The sequence below is a fragment of the Lissotriton vulgaris genome, chromosome 11 (assembly GCF_964263255.1).
Source record: "Lissotriton vulgaris chromosome 11, aLisVul1.2, whole genome shotgun sequence".
Classification (NCBI taxonomy): Eukaryota; Metazoa; Chordata; class Amphibia; order Caudata; family Salamandridae; genus Lissotriton; species Lissotriton vulgaris.
Genome location: NC_141699.1, coordinates 1,096,886,726 through 1,096,909,405, shown reverse-complemented (window position 1 = coordinate 1,096,909,405; position 22,680 = coordinate 1,096,886,726). Strand labels below are relative to the sequence as shown.

At 49.3% G+C, this 22,680-nt stretch overlaps 1 protein-coding gene across 1 annotated transcript in view; it reads right to left on the bottom strand.

The window, feature by feature from the left end:
• The window catches only part of LPP (LIM domain containing preferred translocation partner in lipoma), a 327,664-nt gene that overhangs the window by 116,917 nt on the left and 188,067 nt on the right, over positions 1-22,680 (bottom strand). The window contains exon 5 of the mRNA XM_086944622.1: positions 3,553-3,667. Coding sequence (XP_086800748.1) covers positions 3,553-3,667 — 115 coding nt within the window. The remainder of the gene's footprint in view (positions 1-3,552; positions 3,668-22,680) is intronic.

Here is a 22,680-nt window from a genome sequence, read left to right as displayed (position 1 = left end):
GTAGGAGATAAGTGCCTCCGCCACTGGTCTTGACACCAGGACCAAGTCTGGACAAGTCTTTGACTGAAGGGGGGGGGTGTGGGGGGGGGAGAGGAGAGTCGTATATCCTGCGCTCTCACTCTCCCGGGGATTGCCAGCATGCTTGTCACTGCACGAGGCAGTGGGTATTTATTTTCATTTTCCCTTGCAGTCGAGCAAGTTCATATACAGTTTCTGAATTCGAAAAATGTGTCGAACTGAAGCAAACTACCTGAGCACCAGCAACGCTGATTTACCTGAGCCTGTGATCTACTGTGATCCCGGCGCACTAAGTAGCCAGTTCACAGTCAGGTACACAACCATGGTGAAGGCCCTTGCAGGAGGCACCAGTGTGTATCCGGGATTCACCTGAGAACATCCAGGGACCCCAGTGTGAGCCAGGAGCAGAAGGTGTGCCAGTTACTGTGGTTACTAGGGCTGGTGGTGACGCTATGCGTGCCAGCGTTGGATGTTACCTTTTACCATCTTTGAAGCCTGCGCTGTACGTGCGCCAACACATTACTGTCAAGGGCAGTGCCAATCTGCATCATTCGAAGCTGGCGCTGTACGTGAGCGAACTCATCCCTGTCAAGGGCAGTCTCAATCTGCATGCAAATGGGCACAACATCCCCTGTCAGCAGCGCCATGAGGGTGTTAGCCATCAGCTGAACCAGGAAATCAGGCTCCTCTCCCCTAGGGCACTGATTTTGGGCAGTGGGGTTGGCAAGTAAATGACGACAACAATGTGTCAGTCATTACCTCATCGCCCACTTGCTTGCACCAATGCAGTTTCCTTTCCATGTTCCTGTTTTTATGCATTGTTTTTCCTAACCTTAACTCTGCGATGTCAAATAGCTTTGCTATGAATGTTTTGAGGTACCACATCTGTACAGAGAAAGAATCAGCCACCACTGCACCTGTCCTCAGCCGTTGAGCCAAAAGTTGGAAGCAGATAAAGATATTAACTGGCGGAAACTGGATTAGCAGCTATCGTTAGTGAAAAGTTATTTTGCTGCCTCCTCAGGGAGCGGTAGAAGAATCTTTGGAAGCCGACCTGAGAAAACGGTCGGTGAGGGCGATGTGCACCTCAGATTTATGAAGATGTGCAAACGGCGTGGGAACGAGGACTAACGAGGGCTTAGAAAAAAAAACAGGTACCAGGTCTAAAGCTATGAGAAGGCAATGCACCACGGACCAGCTCAGAGTGTTGGCCAGCAAATGAAAATTTGGCAACTTCAAGAATCGATTGATCATCAATCAATTTCACTGATGTACAAACAGTACGAGTTTAAAATCGAATATTGTTGGAGTGCAATGAGGAACTTAGTTCGGCCACAGATGGCATCAGACGTAGATTACATGAATGAAGTGATAACAAAGGGGCCTGTGTTCCAGGAGACGTGCTAATAATGCTCATAGTGGAGGAATGAACAGGAGCAAACAGCAAGTTGTGGGATGGTTGAACAGCCTAGGTTTACAGATGTGGCCGTACAGGAGACGTCCTTAGCAGTCCCGTGTGTGTAGCCCGATGTGCCCCAAGTAGAATCACTGAAAGAAAAGGCATTATGACTGAGCCCACACACGCAAGAAGGAACATACTTAAGAGTGTGTGCAGTAAACTAGGTGCACCGATGTTTGCAAAACCTAGTACAGCCGCTGGAGATACGGGTAACGAGACTAGCAGACTCTTCTATAATGCAAATATAGATGGCAAACTGGTCAATGACGGAGTCGTCACACACCTTTTCAAAGGAAGGATACATTTGTTGAAGCTTTGAAGGGAAATTACAGCACATGTGAACATTTGACAATCGTGTATGCCGCCGTGGAGAAAACCATGATGTTTGAGCATAGGATCACGTGAGACGGAGATACATTGCTCAAAAGAGTTCGGGATTGTTGGGTTGATGGCACCAGAACAGAAAAAAAAAAGCTAGCCCAACTCCTGATGAACAACTTGTCGAACAGCAGTTTAGAGGGTACTGAGTTCACTGAAAAGTAGACCAAAGAGTTTTTCTAGAAATGGAGTGCGCTGAAGGTGGTTGCATTGAGAAAGAAGTTACACCAGTTGTATATAAGGTGGACACGGCTCATCACCATGAGCAGCAACCATTAGAGAAGGATCTCAGAAAGGTCTTTGCAAGTCAAAAGTCATCAGGAGGCAGAACCTGAGGTCTGCAACTCCAAGGAGGAGACCCTCGCACCACCTAGGGAGATGGCGACAATTCCAGAGACGCGCTCATGGTAGGTAATGTACGGACACTGAATGTTTTGATCTCATCTTCTACATATTTACAAGCCGCCCCCTCTGGCTCGCATCCAGCACCTGGCAGCATTTATCTTCTGAAGGATGAGCCTAGCAAGCAGCTGATGCTTAGTACCTCCAACACTGCAGATGACCAGAGGTTCAGCACAATTGTTGAGATGAATTAGGAAAAGGTCAGGTTTCGTATGACGTGCTGAGTGTTTAGACTCTTAAAGGGCCATAAAAAAGGACCTGCACTAGTTACAAGAGGGTGAAGTTAACTCACCTAGAGACCGGAATTAAACCCAAAATCAATCAAGTTGATTGGTGTGCAAAAAAAAAGAAAAACTGATTGAAAGGATAAGGACCTCTTGGGCATCATAAGTGTGATTCCTACTAAGCCTCAATACAACGCAGCTCTTTATTTTCTCATTACAGGTTCCTTCTGACATCAGAAAGCGTGTGTAGTGAGAAAGCTGTGTCACTACTCACTTGCATTACAGGCCCGCCCAGAGACACCGTAACGCTTCTGTGGGAGTTTGCAGAACTGATTATACAATAGGACTGACTTTAAATGAGTCGCTGGATGCATTCTTGGAAATAAATCCCTTGATTCAAGTCTAACTATAGTCCGGTTTCTCTGCTTCCAACCATAAAATTCTTTAAAAAGTAATTGCAGCAAAAGAAACGTCCTTTAACATTCAAAGTTGATTGAGCTCAGCTATCCTACAAGTACCTTTTACACCTGTCTCAACACTCACCTTGACCCCCAAACCCTAACGTAGAGTTGTGCAGCAATACATATGTTGTTAACCTTCAGTAAAGAGACCGGAAGTGTGGTCATAGTAATACGAAACACAAAATGGAAATACCTATTTAAATAAATACATTCTGGCTGTGCATTATTAACAGAATTGGAACAGATTAAGAAACTGTTCAAGGCAGAGACATAAGAAAACCCCAGCCAGTGGCCATTTTTGCGAGTAATGCCCAGATGAGTCTCATTTCAGATTCCGCCACGTGCACAACTCAGGGTGAAGCTGCTCTTTGCCTGATGAGATCCCCCGCCCATCAAGTCTCCACCAAACCCAAGCAGACGCAGCCAGAATGAGCCCAATGGCAACCATTAGCCATTATCAGCGTTACTGTCCTTATTAGGTACTCTACGATGCCTCAGGTACAGGCCGGATAGAGGCGCAGACCAGCGTTTCCAGAAGGTCCTGGGCTAAAGCAAGACTTGAGGCAGAAACAAATGCAATGTATGGGAGAAGGGTGGACTCAGCCCTTACCAAAGTAATCCTCGGAGGGAGGGTGCTCCATGTCAAACAGCATCTTCTTGGTCAGACGTTCGAGCTCGTCCTCGGGTCGGGCTGCAGACGCAGGACCCGATGTTGGGTAGCCGCCCTTGAAGGAAGAGAAGAGAGGACATTACAGACAGGTGAATGCGGTCCGGTGACCAGAAGACAGAAAACAATGCCTATGCCAGAGTATGCAGTTCAGGAACCGGGTAACACAAAGCAATGTCTACTGACCGATGCAAAGGCCCTTCAGATACTCAACAGGGCGTCTAACTTAATAGGCAACAAGATGCTGTTCTTAGGTATGCAAATTATTATAAATGCAATTTCAAATTTTACTTCAAACTGTCAGATTCCATCAGGCTGGACCTAGTTGAGCAGAAAGAGGTTCATCAAATACCCAAAATGATTGTCGAGTCTCTGACACCACAGGAAATGAGGAAGTCATATGAAATTATGGAACACCCTCTTGACTGCGGGCAGGAGCTCCTACCAGAAAAATGGAATATATATGGATTTCCTTGTTTTATACAGACCACATGTCTTTGGTTATGACCCGCGTCGGATCCATGTGCTACAATGGCCTCGCTTCTCATTACCCTCAATGCACACGCTGACTCTGCACAAACCATCAAGCATCAAGCTGCAGGCACACAGGGGTGGACTGGAGTCTAGAGGGGTCTTCTCCCAGCACCACTCCAGACAAAAACACAACTCCTTGGCCCTGCATCCATGACAGCGCCACCTACCTGAGTGGACACCGCACACTGCCAGGGGGTAACAGCCAGGTGGGTAGGCGGGAAGGCTGGGCAAGTGCTGGACAGACCATTTCTGCCCGATACTCTTCGCTGGTGGAGGGGTCACTCGGACCAGCTGGGGTCCCATAACCACAGGTTATTTAAGAAATCTCCAAGGGAACCCATGAACCACACGCAAAAAACAGAACATCTTCCGGACAAGAGCTCACAACTTGTTTCACGTAATAGTTGCATGATCTGCAATCTCTCTTACACACCCTTAAAACATGAGCACACAACACTAGCAGAATCGGTGTAACACAACCAAACCATGTGTCTGAACCTGAAGCACGTCACCCACCTTCTCCTTGAAGAGTTACACTACAACACTTCTACTGCCCAACCTTCATGGACGCCTATAATCCATTTGGGGTGAAGTGGAAGAGTGGCTCAAGGATTTGAGGGGTCCACCGCACCCCAAATATTGTCTTACCACCAAAGTTTGAGGCGGACAGCTCTACTGTCCTCTTTCCCCAATCGACTGGTCCACAAATGTAAAGAGACGTCAAAGGCACCGCTCTACAAAACACAGCTGAGCTATGGAAATGACCCCACCCTTGCCGCGGAGTAATCCGACAACCCTAGGGACAACATTTGGATGTAAATTTAGGCAAAATTATTTAAATGTACTAATGGGCATACACATTTCACTCCTTTTAAGTGAAAGTTTTGCAGTCTCTGTTTGCAGCGTCACGAGTAATATTCTAAAGGGCTCTGATGTTACACACGTACCTAGTCTAGCATCACCGAAACATCAATGTGTTACCGTCAGGGAATAATCAGCCCTTTATCATAACTGGATCATTCTAAAATGTTTATGGGATTAACATTTTGTAAGTGTTAAAGTAAAATACTGTCTACAGGCACAAAACATAAAAAAATAACATCCGATCTTCCTAGTTGTGCTAAATTTGCAGCCATTTAATGATTGACATCAAAATATTGTCAAACCAGTTTTATTACCTGACAGCTTGGAGGTCTAGACCTTGGGTGTCCATTTAAAAAGTAATAACCTGCTTGGATTACACAAGTCCTACATCTGAGTGCTGCTGCCTACATCTATGTGCTGCTGCCTACATCTATGTGCTGCTGCCTACATCTATGTGCTGCTGCCTACATCTATGTGCTGCTGCTGCCTGCGTACGTACGCGTGCTGCTGCTGCCTGCGTACGTACGCGTGCTGCTGCCGCCTGCGTACGCGTGCTGCTGCCGCCTGCGTACGCGTGCTGCTGCCGCCTGCGTACGCGTGCTGCTGCCGCCTGCGTACGCGTGCTGCTGCCGCCTGCGTACGCGTGCTGCTGCCGCCTGCGTACGCGTGCTGCTGCCGCCTGCGTACGCGTGCTGCTGCCGCCTGCGTACGCGTGCTGCTGCCGCCTGCGTACGCGTGCTGCTGCTGCCTGCGTACGCGTGCTGCTGCCTGCGTACGCGTGCTGCTGCCTACGTCTGTGTGCGTGCGTGCTGCTTCCTACGTCCGCGTGCTGCTTCCTACGTCCGCGTGCTGCTTCCTACGTCCGCGTGCTGCTGCCTGCTGCTTCCTATCTCTGCGCGCTGCTGCCTACATCCGCGTGCTGCTGCCTGCTGCTTCCTATCTCTGCGCGCTGCTGCCTACATCCGCGCGCTGCTGCCTACATCCCCGCGCTCCAGTCCCACTGTAAGGACGTGCAGTCCCTGGAGGTCCCGATGGAACATTGTCCCCTTATTTTTCTCCCTCTTCCCTTTTATTTTTGCAGACCTTCCCCGAGGACTACTGTTCCTTTAAATCCCTCGGCTTGCCAGATCATGTAACGGAGTCACATGACTTCCAGCGCTTCAAGACGGAAGACGCCGGAGGAGTTCGTTCGTTCGTTCAGACCGTCTCGTGCAACAAGGGAGGAGGAGGAGACTCTAGTGAGGACCTTTGCGGTGCCACCGAGGAACGACGCGGGACCATCCCGAGAGGACCAGGAGGATTCGCCCGGCGATGAAGAGAAATCCAAGTGGGAGACAGCGGAAGAAGAAACAGATGGGCAGCCAGACCCTACCTGGCAACGCAGAGACTCCCGCCACGGCCCAGGAGGGTCGTGGCTGAACAAGGTACGAGGACGCCTTGAGTTGGTGGTGGGGCGTGGCATTAACTAAACTAAGGGTGGGGGTGTAAAGGGAGAGAACCCCTAGTACCGCAACCGGGCTCAACCTGTGCTAATTTAAAGCACCTGCAAACACTGGTGACCAGTGGCGGTTTTACCATTAGGGCGTTTGGGCGTTGCCCCACCTATAATTATCAGGCAATTTATTCGAGCGGCGCGTTAATAAAAGTTTTATAAATTAACGCGCCGCTCGAATAAATTGCCCGATAATTATTGCCCTGCGGCCGTGGTGTGTGTCATCATGGACATGGACAGTATGCACTGTGACACTGGGTGGCGCTGGACTGACTCTGTGCCGGCACAGTGCGCACTCACTGCGCATGTGGTGTTTGCCCGGCAGGGTTTCTCCAGCTAGCAAACTATGTGGTTTTTAAAAAAACAACAGATTAGGGGTTTGCCTGCCTAATGCAACGTACCCCAGTGCTGAAAAAAAGAACGACGTTTTTTTAAGGCTCAGCCCAATCCTGATGCTACTCTCTTTAGAGAGCAGCTCTCCTCTAAAGAGAGCAGCATCAGGATTGGCTACTACTGTGTCTCGGCAAGTTGGCAGCCATCAGTCTAGGCGCCAACGGGACCCCAGAGCAGAGATGGTGCGGACCCGGTCAAGTGAAGACAAGGTAAGTTTTTTATTTTATTTATCCCTACCCCCCTGGCCCCCACTGTGAGCGAGCCGTGACTGTCATCCACAGACTCACTGAGCCCGATAGGTTGAGGATTCTTGGTTGGGAAAGGTCCCAGATCCTCTCATGTGCACAGTGCACCATTTTCTACTTGTAACAGGCATTTTCTATTGGTCGATTCTTCGTATTTAAGCATATTGGTCGGCATACAGTATGGAAACCGCACTTGTCTAGATTACTTACTGTCATTTGCACATTGCACAATATAGAATGCACACGTCTGCAAATCACTGTTTTCATTTTGTACTTTGCCACATTATTTTATGTGCAGGCTTGAGACGCAGGTGACTGATTTCGTATTGCAACAGGAAATGTTTTCGGATTCACCTTTCAGTTTTATTTAACTTTTTATTTTAACATATTAATCTTTGCGCTGTGGTACTAATCTCTGGGTAGTAGGGGCCCTTTTGTGCGGAAAGCAATGACAAACTATTGGTGTTAATACTTGGCATTATGAAGTGTATTGATCCCCCATTGGGTCAAAAGTATTGATAAAAGTCTGTTTTGGTATACCGAAGACGTGACAGGAGGACTGAGCCCCTGAAGGCAAGTTTCATGGAATACTGTGCTGTAAAAATCACCCGGTATAATTCCGCTACCGCTCTCTGTGGCAATTGTTAGCACCCACTTCCCCGGTAATTAGGTTGGAATGGGGAATAACACACACACGGTTTTACCGCATCTGATTTAAGCACATTTTCATCAATAACAACCTCTTTCCCCTTGAGGAATGTGTGTGTTACGTTTGTGAGAGTCAATAATACTGCAGACTGTGGAATCGCGGGCATTAATGTCCTTTGCATTATTGCACTAAGGGAGGGCCCTTGCTAAAGTATAGGGCTTTGAGCGGGACTTGTTATTCCGTTGTGCTCCTCAATTTTCGGGGGGGGGGGGGGGGGTGGAGGGTTCGGGCACGCGCGCTACGCCCCGCCACTTTCAAATGTCACCAGCCGCCACTGCTGGTGACGTTAGTGGTGTGGTATTCCCTTACACTCCCTTTGCTACCCGCGACACTCCCTGGAAGGAGAAACCCCTTCCTAACCACTTCTGTTATTTTTCTTCTTTTCCCACGGTCCTGTCCACCAACGAGGTGACTGCCTACCAAGCCATCAATAGAAGGGGGAACACAGCGGCCTAACCGAGTCCACACCATCAGGACATAGAGGAAGAAATGAAGCGTACTACGTCTCCCATAAAGCCTTGTTTTGAGGACTGGACTACCATTCCCATAAACCCCTGTCTTGAGCAACTTCTCAATAAAACCTCAACCCCGTTAAAAAACTACTCACTTGTTCTGGTCTGCTTCTCCACCACGCTACACCCACTCACTCGCGGAACAATTAAAGCGTGCAGCCTGTGCTTGGCCAACTGCAGTCAACAAGAAGAAGTCAAGCAACAGAGGAGCAGCACTTAAATACCACACCACCAGGGACTTGGAAAAGGGAACACATCCTGTGCCTCGAGGTCTGGTGGTCAGAAAGTGAACAAACCAGGACACGCACTTGCAACTTCAGTGATGGCTTAGAATCCTTGGAGGGAAGGATCATGGGAGGTGCAAGGACCTCAGTGGTGATGGAGCGCGTGTCATCCAACCACATTATAAGCACTACCCTTTCACGTAAAAGAACGGGGACGGCATTACATTTTTGGATGTTGCATTTCAACTAAGAAATGCCACCCACTGGGCAGTGACATGACATTTGAATACCCACGTCCAACCACATTATGGCTGTACCTGTTGGAAATGAGGCCCAGAGAAAACTATTCGAAAGATATACATCTCCAGAATGGAGAAAGCGCGGAATGTGGCAATTTACCTTAACGAAAAAAAATGTACGTAGGGTATGAGAACGACATGATTCAATTTGCCTTCTCGTAAAGGTAACTTCAAATAAAAAAGAAGCATCAGGCAGCAAGGACCTAAATCAGACAGGAGCCGAAAAGGAAAGCAAGTCAAACAAAACAAAAGCATGAAGCACATCCTTCTCCACACCGTTTGGAGGACCAGCAAGAGGTTAGCATTGTGCTGTTCGAAGGAGGCGAGATGCGCCTCCATCTTACTGTGTGATCAGAAGTGTGGGGTCTGTAGGAGAGCAGTTCGGACTGATCCAAAACAGTGCTGCTGAGATCCACTAATCATCAAGGAGATACTGGACATAAATTGAAGGTAAACAGACAGGATTACGAGTTTTTTACTTCGCAATACCATTACAACGCATGCATTACCACGCATGCGTTGTACATCGCAAAGTAAATCACTACACATTTTTTTAGAACGCATGGTCATTTACCATGCATGCCTTTACAACGCTTTACAACGAATTTCGTTGTAAAGGTATGTATAGTAAATGACCAAAGGTTCTAAAAAAATGTAGACCATCCACGTCGTTGTAAGGAAACAAAGGATGTTTAGTTTCCTGAGAACGACTAGCACCGCCCCTAAGAGACAACGTGAAGCAGGAACGAGGAGAGAGGAACCACGAGGAGAGAGAGGTAAGGGGATTTGGGCATGTGGTGGGGGTTACTTTTTAAGGGTTTAGGGGGGTCGTGCTGTGGATTGTGTTTTAGGGTTTAGTGTAGTGGTGTTTGTGTAGTGTAGATCGTCGTGCTGGGGGTAGTGTTTTAGGGAAGTGTAGTGGTGTTTGTGTATTGTAGGGGGTCGTGCTGGGGTAGTGTTTTAGGGAAGTGTAGTGGTGTTTGTGTAGTGTAGGGGGTCGTGCTGGGGGTAGTGTTTTAGGATTTAGGGTAGTGTAGTGGTGTATGTGTAGTGTAGGGGGTAGTGCTGAGTAGTATAAATGAAGGGAGAGGACTGTCACTTACCTTAGAAACTTTTACCACAACTATACCTTTACACCGCAGGTTTTTGCGTTGTAATGGCATGAGTGGTAAAGGCATAGTTGGTGTAAAAGTTTGCGTTGTAATGGTATCTCGTAATTGACAATGCGTACTAATACCTGCGTTGTAATGGCACCCATTGTATTGGTACGCGTAACAAGTGCTATTCTTTAACCCCTCCGCTGCACCGAACGTTCCGTGCTAGTGCAGAACGTTCTATTGCGCGGGCAGGGCCGGAACGTTCAGCGGACGAAATAGTGCACGCGACATCCGCTGAACGTGCGCCGCACGGAAGGGGTTAACTTAAACAGCCATTATTATGAGTTTTTTACATGAAGGACTGAATAAAAACAATTTTTTCCATCATTGAACTTTGCACGTTACGACCTACTCGGCTCGCTCGCCACCGGCTACCTTTCCAATCTAGGTTACAGTCTGGCTTTTCTGCACATTCGTCAAGTGTAATTATGGTCTGGCACATCAATGTCCATGTTGTTCGATTATCTTCAACACCAAGATCTGCTGCATATGTTTCACGTCTGTCACGTCTTCTCACTCGCCATCTGCTTCTTATGCCTTAGTACGCCGACGCTTTGGAATGACGTCCATCTCTTCGAACATAGTGTCCTCAGCCCAACGGGGCTCTCTTCGTACTCTCGCTGTTGCCCAAGCAGTAGATACTGAAAATCAACTGAAGTCACATTTAGCGTTCCTCTCCCCACCTACCTCAGCCAAGCAAGAAAAGAACGGAGTACGTAAAAGCACTGCCATCGATAGAGAGTGCAACTCGAGATCATTGTGATGGGGTTGACTCATCTCCAAACAAAACTATGTAGCAAAAGAATTTGATGACCGTCCACTCTAAGGTCACAATGTATGGTTTAGATGTCGCTGAACTTGAAGGTGATGTGGTGACGCAGGCATATAAAGCAATCGCTACACAATGCAAGGAATTAATACACGGTCTAGACTAATACTGCAGACCTTCTCCCAGACATACTCCAAAGACTGTACCCTGAGTGGCAAACAGGAAGGAAACAGACAAGCTGGCACCTTCTTGCTGATGCCGTTGTGTGAATGGTAGTAAGTTGGCTCTGAAGTGCGGGCACCATGTGAGGTCTCCAGTCCTTGGAAAGTGGGTAAAGCGCCAATCGGCACCTAAACCTAAACTGCTGCAGATTGACCTGTTATATTGGTTTGGCAACCTTTGAGGGATTGTGATCAGTAGTACAGAACCTTCTGATATTTGCAGGGTTTCCATGGCCCATACGGCTGAGTATCATTTTGCTGGGCACTATCGTTGCATTATAGTGGTCACAGAGTACAAGTGTAAACGGGCCAGTGTGTGGAAGCCGACAAACTGGTTCAATGGTGATCCCTGGTGCCAGCGCCTATCCGGTACTCCTCCACCACGGGTGTGTTGCTGCTAGATTTCACTCGCACCTAAGTTCAGTCTTCAGGAGGTTTCAGAGGCCTTGGTTATGGTTCCACTTTCAGTCCACGGTTCAAGGCACTGTGGATGCCCAGCACGCTGCCACCATGCTCCTCTGCCCTGACGCGGTTTAAAGATCCGATGCAAGTTTGACAAAGGATGCTTTTTACCACAAACTATACCACTATCCTCGAACCTTAGGACTGTGGCTCGTCTACTGCATATCCATCCAAGTACCACCTTAAATGTTTTACTCTCGGGCTCCTGGGCTTGGGTGGGTCTCATAAGGTCTCTGAGCGCGTCACTTGCCATCTGGCCCAAGTTTTAAAGTGCTGGTCACGTCAAAAGTGTCATTTTAAACCAGTCCGTTTTTATACAGCCAGATGGCTATCCTAGGACAGCACAAGGAGTGGTCTTGTGAGCTAACATTTAACCCATTTCAAGCATAAAAACATAAAATTGGCCATCAGGGGATGGACTGCATCCAACAAACGCCAGCGAGCATGGAAAATGCCTTCCTTCAATCCAGGGAGGTTTCGGATGTCTACAGTGTACAGCAAGCGGCTTCTACTTTCTAGCATTAGCCAATATTTAGGCCATGTGACAAAAATAATATGTGAAAATCTGTTTTTAATGTAGGTTACCAGCTGCGTGACCTCAAAAACAGGAAGTCTTGTGGTCTTCATCAGTGGACGGCAGTTGAAGAATGCCTCGAAGAGAGGAGAACAGCGAGCAGTTTACATTTGGAACCAAGAAGTGTGAGATTCTGGAGCAAACAAATAAAACCACATCAGGTGCCTGCGTGCCATCTTTCTGTAATGTTCCCATACACCGAAGAGCAGCCTTGACGAGAGGAGAGGGAGAGATGTGATGGTTTCTGAGCTCACCTTGAGTGGTCGCACTGCCGGAGAGGACCACGTCCCAGTCTCAAAGGAGCAGGGACAGTAATCGTCGGGGGACACAACAGCAGCACTGAAGTCTGGAGCATTTGTGCATTCCTTAAACTGAGATGACAGTGCAGTTCTTTCTCAGCAAATTTCATTCCAAACGGAACAGTATTGATTCTGGATTGAAAAAGACTCGTACATTTGCAGCCAGGACACTGATGGGCACTGCCACCTGCTGAAGGGTCATGAAGAGTGAAATCTGAGCAGGAGATTGTTAAAACCAGTACACAAAAGTGATGACAGAATAGGAGATGTTTGAGCATCTGCCCACACCAATGTAGGTGCCCATGTCCTGGGTTTCGGCAGCAGCCTCTTGCTCCGTTGGGAACCGGTTTTAAGCACGCAACGAGGACACCAGCGCTGAATAGCCACGTAGGCTCAATTCTATACCCCTGATTGCTGGTAATAGTACAATTATTCTCACTGATCTCTCATCCAGAGTATTTTGCAGCCCCCAGGCTACAGCTAGGGTCTGCACAGTACTGCCATAGAGGCCATCACGGGCAGCAGAACAGCTCCCTGTCCATCGGTCTTCGAATGGGATACTCGCCGACATGAAGAATACAAAGCAGGCCAATCTTATCGTGCCCATGGGCAGGCCATGCATAATGCTCCTGCAAGGAGTTTGCGCGTTTTGTGTTCCATTGTGACTGTTTAGCGCCCATCTAAACCCCGACGTCTGGCCTTATTTTCAAAACCTGCTCCGACCCTTCTGCTCTTCGACCTTTTCTGGGATTTTCCCAGCGATTATCACAAGTGCGATATTCCCTCTGGTGTTTCTTAGGTCAGAGTCTTTCACCCATTCAGGCTTCTCCTGTCCGAGACATTGGGCCCTGCCCTGACCCATAACCATCTTATTTTGAGACTTGTATCCAAAACTGATCATTGGAGGCACTCCCCTTTCTTTCTTGTTCAGGAAAGGTGTATTAAGGGTTTCTAGATAAGGCACAAAAAAGAAAAGACGAAGCACAGTCCGCAATTTACATATAAGAAGTACTTGTCCGGGGGGTGATAACCACAATGAAGAATACCACACACCAGAACAAGGTATCAACAGTGTAAATTGACCAAGACATAATAAAATCCATTTCATCTTATGATAAACAAATTGATAAAAGATAGTAATAACCTCACACCTCCTAACCTGAAGAAGAAATCATCCCAGGCGTGCTCCTTCTCAGGAAGTGCTCCTCAGATTTGGAACTCACTCCCCAAGGATCTCTGCTGTGACCCCTCTTTCTCTAGCTTCAAATGGAACCTCAAATCTCTACAGCTCAACAACTACTTCAACATGCGCACAAGATGACCTACGTTTCCCACAGACGCAACCTACATCAACTGGATTCATCGAGATGGCCGCCTGACTCAGTCTGTAATCTGGCTCTAAAGCCTTTGTCCTGATGCTGCATGGTTACATGCTTCCTTGGCTATTTGGCCACATTATGCTGGATTGTTCGATAACATTTTCTCTACCACTGTTTTACCAGAATTCTACCTCTCGGAAACGTATTCACTCCACCTATAAAGCGCTCTGATACCTTCGGGTCGCTAGCGCTATATAAAACTCAAAAATAAATAAAATAGTAGAACATCATGTGTAATGTTGACACAGTGGGTATATACCCCCAAAGGGGATGGGGAGGAAGGACATGGCGGGGTATGGGAATTTGTGTCTTGTGTGTAGGAGGGGGGAAGTGACCCTAACAGTAAGATCGCAAATGCATCTTATTGACAAAGGAATCTAGCGAATTCCAGATTGTCTGGGTGATATTGAAGGGACGCACAAGCTTATTGTGAGGTGAGAGTGCTTCCTAGTTAAGTCACCCAAGCCCACCAGGTGCGATACAACATGCGGTTGGTGGATATTCAATCTAACAGCAGAACCTTCATTGCCAATGTTTATAGTTTAAGAAGTGCAAGATCCAGAACCACTAAATCCAAACCTGCGGAAGGCGCGTGCGGCCAATGGTTACTGATGGGAAATAGAAGGTTACATTTATCATAAATAAGATGTTGAGTTGTGTGGTGATTTTGTTCCTAAAACATCGAGAAAATCGCTTTGAAAAGTTTCCACAGGCCACTAAAGGACCAGTGCAAAAAAAATAGTTGATGGACAGAATGCAGAACAATGTCATACATTCACCCCAGTACAGAGATCTGGGCCTAAATGCATCGTTTTTTGCTCACCATGCCATTCCAGTTTGGACCCAGCCATATGCAAATCAGTAGGTGAAGTGGCATCCCCTTTCTGACAGAATCCCATGAGGCACCCTGGATACTGGATTCAAATAAGACGGATAGCTGGGGTGGGTCTATGGAACAGCCTTGTTTCCACAAAGACATTTCTCATTAGATTTCTTGTTTCTGCAGACATGCCACCTGTCCGCTTGGCAGGTTTGCAGAGCAATAATCACTGCAAGACTGCAGTCCTTCCAGGGTTTTATGAATTTACCGACCGCATCCAAATGGCTACAGACTCTGAACCCTTCACCTACCTCTGCTGGTTCTGGGGCCCTCAAGGTAGCTCTGTGGGCAGTTACAGCTCGTTTGATTGGTCTGCAATGCATATTATAGGCTGTGGACAGCAGAGCAAGGTATTCAGGACCTTTAAGAGAATTTTTAGTTGGGAGTGATCGCCTTCACCCAGTCACTCCACTACCGCACGGCCCCTGTGTGCCCGGATTCTGCTGCCGCTGCCTGCTTGGCCCGGTTGCTGCCGCCTCTCCTTAGGGCCCCTGCTCTCCAGGCTTGCCCTCGCTCTCCAGGCTTGCCCTCGGTCTCCCCCGCTCCGCTTTCCCGCTCTTTCAAACCCCCCCCCCCGCCGCTGCTCTCCTGCAGCCCGCCCCCTTCTCCCGTCTCCCGCTCCCCATTTGCCGCCCCGCTCCCGCCTCCCAGCTGCTCCTCACTCCCACTTCACCATAAATGGTGGGGACTGCGCGTACGCGCAGCGGTCACACGCAGCGGACGCGCCGATGGCGTGCCAAAGGCAAGCCCGTCTACACCCGTCTATGCCTGGACCGCGCCCAGCGCCAGAACCCCTGGACACCGCCAGAGCCAGCCAACCCGACTGAGCTACGACGTCGCCACCCTCCACGCACTCAACACCGGCCGACATCCAGCCTGCTACCAAGCCACCCCAAAACGCACCCACGGAGCCTTCACCTGCCACGCCTGCTACTTCACCTGCACTCGGTCCTGCACCGCACCAGCCAAAACCACCGCCAACAACAACCACCTCAATTGCATCCTGCTCAACACCCGCTCCATCCACAGGCACGCCGAACTATGGGACCTCCTGGACAAAACTGCGCCAGACGTAGCCTTCACGGAAACCCGGATGAACGCCTCCTCAGCCCCGACATCGCCATTGCCATCCCGGACAGCTACAAGATCATCCGGAGGGACCGCGTCAACCAGACTGGAGGAGGCATCGCCATCGCCCACAGAAACACTATCCGCATCACGACCAACACCGACGACACCCTCGCCACCACAGAGCACCTGCACTTCCAGATTCACACCGACCCCCAAGACCACCCTCAGAGGAACCCTCATCTACAGACCCTCGGGACCACGCTCACACTTCAGCGAGGCCATCGCAGACTTCATCAGCCTGCTCACCCTCGCCTCCCCCGACTACATCCTCCTAGGAGACCTCAACTTCCACCTGGAGAACGACCGGGACAACATCACCATCGCCCTACTAGACAACCTCGCCAACCTCGGATTCAAGCAACTGGTCAACACCCCCAATCATTACGCCGGCCACACGCTCGACCCAGTCTTCTCCTCCAGCAACCACATCTCCTTCAGCCACACCACCATCTCCACTGGACCGAACACAGCTGCGTACACTTCAACTTCAGGAAAACAACGACCCACCACCGCCCTCAACAAACCCCCCGAAGATGCTGGAGCAAGATCACCACCGACCGACTCACCAACCCCTTGAGCCTAAACCCTCCCACCAACACCACGGACCCCAACAAAGGAGCCTGCAACCTCACACAGTGGATCACCGAATGCGCCGACACCCTTGCTCCACTGAAAATCCCTCCCAGCAACCTCAACAGCAAGAAAGCCGCGTGGTTCACCAACGATCTCAAAGACTCCAAGAAATCCTGCCGTGACCTCGATAAAGCCTGGCGCCACAACCAGTCAACGGATAACATGAAAGCCCTCAAGAACGCCACCCACAAACACCACCACCACCACCATCCTTCAGAGAACGACTGGACAACACCACCCACAACAGTAAGGAACTCTTCAACATCGTGAAAGAGCTCTCCAACCCAAACACCAGCAACAACGACATCACGCCTTTTCAAGACCTCTGCAACTCTCTGGCCACCCTTTTTCACAGTAAGATCGTCGACATACACGACAGGTCAGCACGGAAGATACCACCCACACGATGAACACCATCCACTCGGGCTCCCCAGCCGATCCCTGCCCACACCACATCTTCAACAAAGCGGACTCCATCATCGCACCCAAACTTCGGGACATCATCATCAACTTCTTCATATCCGCCACCTTCCCGGAGAGCTGGAAGCACGCAGAGATCAGCGTCCTCCCTAAGAAACCCAACCCAGACCCCTCAGACCTCAAGAACTTCTGCCCCATCTCGCCTCTCCCCTTCCCTGCAAAAGTCATTGAGAAAACCGTCAACAAACAGCAGACAGCCTTCCTGGAGTCGAACGGCTCCCTCGACCCATCGCAGTGCGGATTCCGAGCGAACCACAGCACCGAGACCACCCTCATCGTGGCCACGGACGACATCCAGACCCTGCTGGAGAACAGAGAAACCGCCGCCCTCATCCTGCTTGACCTTTCGACTGCGTTCGACACGGTCTGCCACCGCACTTTGACAACCCGCCTCGGCCACACCGGGATCCAAGGAAAGGCCCTGGAATGGATCCAGGGCCGGACTGGGAACCAGAACAGGCCCTGGCAAAGTGCTCGGCCGGCCCCCCTCCCCAGCTCCGGGAGGAGAGGGGAGGGGGGAGAGGTGCGACCGCGCTCTGTGACAGGGCCGGTTTTCGGCCGTTTTTGTTACAGAGCCGTTTTTGCAGCATAACGGCCCTGTAACAAAAACGGCCCCAGGGGCCCAAAACCGGCCCCCAACCATGCAGCCCACCTGGGAATTGCCCAGTGCCCTCAACGGCCAGTCCGGGCCTGAATGGATCACCTCCTTCCTCTCCGACAGAACCTAAGAGTTCGTCTCCCACCCTTCCTCGCAGAAGCCACCAAGATAATCTGCGGCGTACCTCAAGGCTCCTCGCTCAGCCCCACCCTCTTCAACGTCTACATGAGCCCCTCGCAGCAATCGCACGCAAGCACAACCTCATCATCTCCTTTGCCGACGATACCAAACTGGTCCTCTCCCTCACCAACGACCCCACCTCCGCCAGAGCCAGCTTCCAGGACGGAATGAAAGACATCGCAGACTGGATGAAGCTCAGCCGCCTGAAACTGAACTCAGACAAGACTAAGTCCTCATCCTCGGCCCATCCATCTCCGCCTGGGACGACTCCTGGTGGCCCCCTGCTCTGGGCCCCCCACCCAAGCCCACGGACTACGCACGCAACCTGGGCTTCATCCTTGACTCCTCCCTCACGATGGCCGGGCAAGTTAACGCCGTTACCTCCTCCTGCTTCAACACACTCCGCATGCTCCGTAGGATCTTCCGCTGGATCCCCACTGGAACCAGGAAAACAGTCACCCAGGCCCTCGTCACCAGCCGTCTGGACTACGGGAACGCCCTCTACGCTGGGACCACCGCCAAGCTCCAGAAGAGACTCCAGTGCATCCAGAACGCCTCAGCACGAAGAGACTGTCTTTGACATCCCCCGACACAGCCACATCTCCGCCCACCTGAGGGACCTGCACTGGCTCCCCGTCAGCAAGAGGATCACGTTCAGACTCTTCACCCACGCACACAAGGCTCTTCACGACTTGGGCCCCGAATACCTCAACAACCGCCTCACGTTCTACACGCCAACCCGCCAGCCTCGCCACCGTCCCACAGATCCGCAGAACCACCACCGGAGGAAGATCCTTCAACTACCTGGCGGCCAAGACCTGGAACACCCTCCCCACCCACCTACGACTCACCCAGGACCATCTCTCCTTCAGGAAGGAACTCAAGACCTGGCTTTTCGAGCAGTAGCAGCCCCCCCCACCCCAGCGCCTTGAGACCCTAGCGGGTGAGTAGCGCGCTTTACAAATACTCTTGATTGATTGATTCAGTAACTGTTTCGATTTGGGATGTAAAAAAAAGTAGGGAACTGAATTTGGTAAGCAGGCTTTCTTAACCAGCTTTAATGCCAGCCAGAGACATTTTGAATAAGCGGATAGTCCTTAAGATGTTGACATAAAGATACATAAAAGGGAAACTGGCACCTCGTGCTACTTTCGCACCGTGTTGACTCACCCTGTTGCTCCCTTTACAATCTGCAGGGTGAAGGGTATCTTTGTTGTTGTGTAAATTGTGACCACCTTTAACTTGGGAACTTATTTATTACTGTCTGGCAAGTGTCCTGCCTGAATCCAAGGTGTACTTTACTGCAATGATCTTTCATTAAATATTTTCAGATGAACTTATTGATACATTTGTTAATATTATGATGTTGCTAAGTCCTGCTACGCTGCAGCTGCTATTTGGAATGGTGCTCATATAAAACCCACAGTGTTGTAGTGAGGTGGGTTACCCCATGCTTCTGATCATGGATCTAGGAATACAAAAGAGACAGAGTTTCTTCCTGCTGGGCTCAGTATCAGAGCTGCACCCGTGTCTGGTGGCAGAGGATAGTTGCGGGATTTACGGGAGTCAGGTCACAGAGGTCCACTGCCTTTTGGTCAGACACCAAAGTCAGACACATTCACCATCACAGAGGAGCACTGGTAGAGCAAATGTATAGACAGAAGCAATGTAGCGAATAATTAAGTTCAGAATCCCAAGTCACCCGGAGTAAAGCATCTTGATGTTTCTGAATATTATTCCTGTGCTTGTGGCAGAGGAAGGAAGAGGAGTCGAATCAACTGCACCGACCAGAAGGGGGAAACCCATTTCCAAACTTTTCAACGCTTGAAAAGGTTTTTTTAAACCATTTACAGCGGCTCATTCACTGCAGAAAATATTTTAACCAGGATGCAAACTTCTTGCTAAAGGCTAGTTTAGCTAGTCCAGTGGCCAAAGCACCAGTAGAGATATGTTCCCTGGGGCAGACATCTGACTAACATGTTCACCTTAAGCAAAGTGGTCACCTCAATGAGAGTGATGAGCTAAGATTAGATAAAGTTATCTCCTGGTCTCTGTGCCCCATCTATTTAATAAATTTACCAAACACAGGGTACGCAGACATCTCTGCTTACATTCTGATCAAAACTTGGCATGCGGGGAGGTCATCAATGGAGGTCTTGGCAGACGGGCTCTGGAGACTTGGATCTAACGGAGCATGGAGCGGACAAAGGAATTGTAGTCTATTACTAATTTGAGTAAATTTATTAAATGTCTTTAGACCCTAAATCTGACCATTATATTATCTAAAGTGTTTATTCACTGATCTGAAACAGTCTGAACGTCTCAGTGTTTTTTTAAGCCGTGGAAGGATTCCTCACAGCTGCGGGTAACTCCTAAGAAATGTAATCCAAAGCTCAGAAGATTCATAGCACCGCCTCCCACACCTGAACATCCACTGTCGATACAACTGATGGTTTATTAATGAGGTCATAGAACTCGCTCCTTGACCAGGACATCAACTAGGGCGCTCAACACCGAAACGTAAGAGTTACAGGATTTACTGAGCGACCAGTCTTCACCTACTCGTGTGATCAGCATGACAGGAAGTCTATGTTTGACCTACTTTCTTCCAAGTACCACAAAAGCAAGTGTGTCGAACCCATTTTTACTTATTTCTGCCAGGGAAAATTTGAAATTTCTAAATACACAGGCAACAACTTTCGCTCTCAGATCTAGTGAGGGCCTGAAATGAGTCAGTGAAGCAGAGTGAGGTTTAGTTGTGGTCTGCTTTCTGATGGGTCACATCGCTCAAAGGTAGAATGTGAAACCAACTACATTTGTGCAGACACAATCTTACATTTTTATTTTAGGTTTTTGACACTGTCCCAACCAAGTTCTAGAAGTGTGCTGAGCCTTAAGAATGTAAATAAGTTTTAGGCCCTTAGCTGCTCCGTTAGTTGAGACACAGAGGAGCTCTCCTACGGTTGCATTGGAGCCTCTACGACCACCAGTTCATGTGCTTCACAGATGCATCACATGCAAAAGAAACAATTGATGGACGGAATGCTGGACCATCCAAACACTCACCCCCAGTCACAAGGATCAGGGTTAAATCCATCATTCTTTTGCTCACCACACCATCCCAGTTTGGATCTAGCCATATGCAAATCAGTCTTGACCCTGTTCCTTGTGGGAACAGTCCAGCCCGAACTGCCAAGTCAGGTCCTCCCTGGACTGGAAACAAGCATCCTGGGATCAGTTTCAGGGCATCACCCTTCATCAGCCAGGCTATCTTGAATACAGTGGTGTAGTGAGCACGGGACCCACGTCTCGGCATACCCTTCCCACTTAGGGTGACATATGCAAAAGAAACAATTGATGGACAGAATGCTGGACTATGCAAACATTCACCCCCAATCACAAGGATCTGGGTTAAATCCATCATTCTTTTGCTCACCACACCACCCCAGTTTGGATCCAGTCATATGGAAATCAGTCTTGACCCTGTGCCTCATTGGAACAGTCCAGCCCGAACTGCCAAGACAGGTCCTCCCTGGACCGGAAACAAGCATCCTGGGACCGGTTTCAGGGCATCACCCTTCATCAGCCAGGCTAGCTTGAATTCAGTGGTGTAGTGAGCACGGGACCCACGTCTGGGCATACCCTTCCCACTTAGGGCGACATATGCAAAAGAAACAATTGATGGACCGAATGCTGGACAATGCAAACATTCACCCCCAGTCACAAGGATCAGGGTTAAACCCATCCTTCTTTTGCTCACCACACCACCCCAGTTGGGACCCAGCCATATGCAAATCAGTCTTGACCTTGTACTGGATGGATGGATGGATGGATGGACGAACTGATGGACAGAGAGACCTCAGAAGGTAAAGGTGTAGGTGTCAGCCGGGTGGCTCTCCATCAACCCAGCTGATGCTGTATCACAACTTCTTTCTGGAATGACGGGAGAAAGTTAACCCACACGATGCTTGGTCTGACATGGAAGGGAGGACGCACAGACTCTTGATCGATGTAAGTGGGCGCTGTTCTTCCCTGGCTTAACCCACCCCCGTCCTCCCAGCCAGGCACTTGAAGGTGGCTCTTTAGTTCCAGATGCAGGTTGAGGCCGCGCCTTCAGACGCGTCATCACTTCTTTAGGTTCTGCCTCTTTCTGACGTTTCACCACCTCAGACTACAGGCACAGCACGGCTGTGTGTCTGTCCATTCTCACCTCCCTGTTTCAAGCACTTGCCTCCTCCAAGGTTCCTGGCTCACGGCCTCTTCTCACTGGGATGAGGTGTCGTTGATTTGATCCCAAAAAGCTGCTTTTGTGCTTCAATCTCTACGGAAGCCATGGTTCTCTGACCCTTCAGGGATAAGACAGCCATCACCACTACCTCTTAATCCTACAGAATTGCTGTTTCCTCTGTGTCATCCTTCTAGGGTCAATGCCCCCCACATCCCATTCCATCAGCTTCAGCAAATTACAGGCTGGTCCCATCTCAAGCCTTGAGTTCACTTCTTGTACCAGGTCCAGTTCACTTATCAACTCACATTAAAGGCCACATTTTGGATCAAATCTGGACTTCGAACCTTCTGGTGCAGAATTTGAGCATAGTCCTGTGTGGGTGGTCAGACCATCATCTGATCTCCTTTTCAGTAACTAGGCCAAATGAGATAAGCCTTCCAAGGGGACCGCGATCTCTTTTAGGAACTGGGCTCGGGTTAACCTTACAGAGTTCTGTGAGGACCTGGGGAAATCTGTACCGGCTCCTATGGAGGATATTGACGGTTAGGAGCATAATGTTTTCAACTGGCTATAGGGGGCTAGGGACACCAACGCCCCTAGTTATAGCTCCAACAAGATGAGAAGCCACGAGGCCAATAAATGGTTCTCTGCAGATCTGAGAATGGCGAAACTCAACCTCCGACGCGCAGAAAGGAAATGGTAGTCCGAATACTCGCCAGCTCTGAGAACCAGATATCTCCAACAACTCAATGTATAAGTCACTCGTAAGGCAAACCAAAGTAAGCTACTTCACGAGTAAAATCTTGAA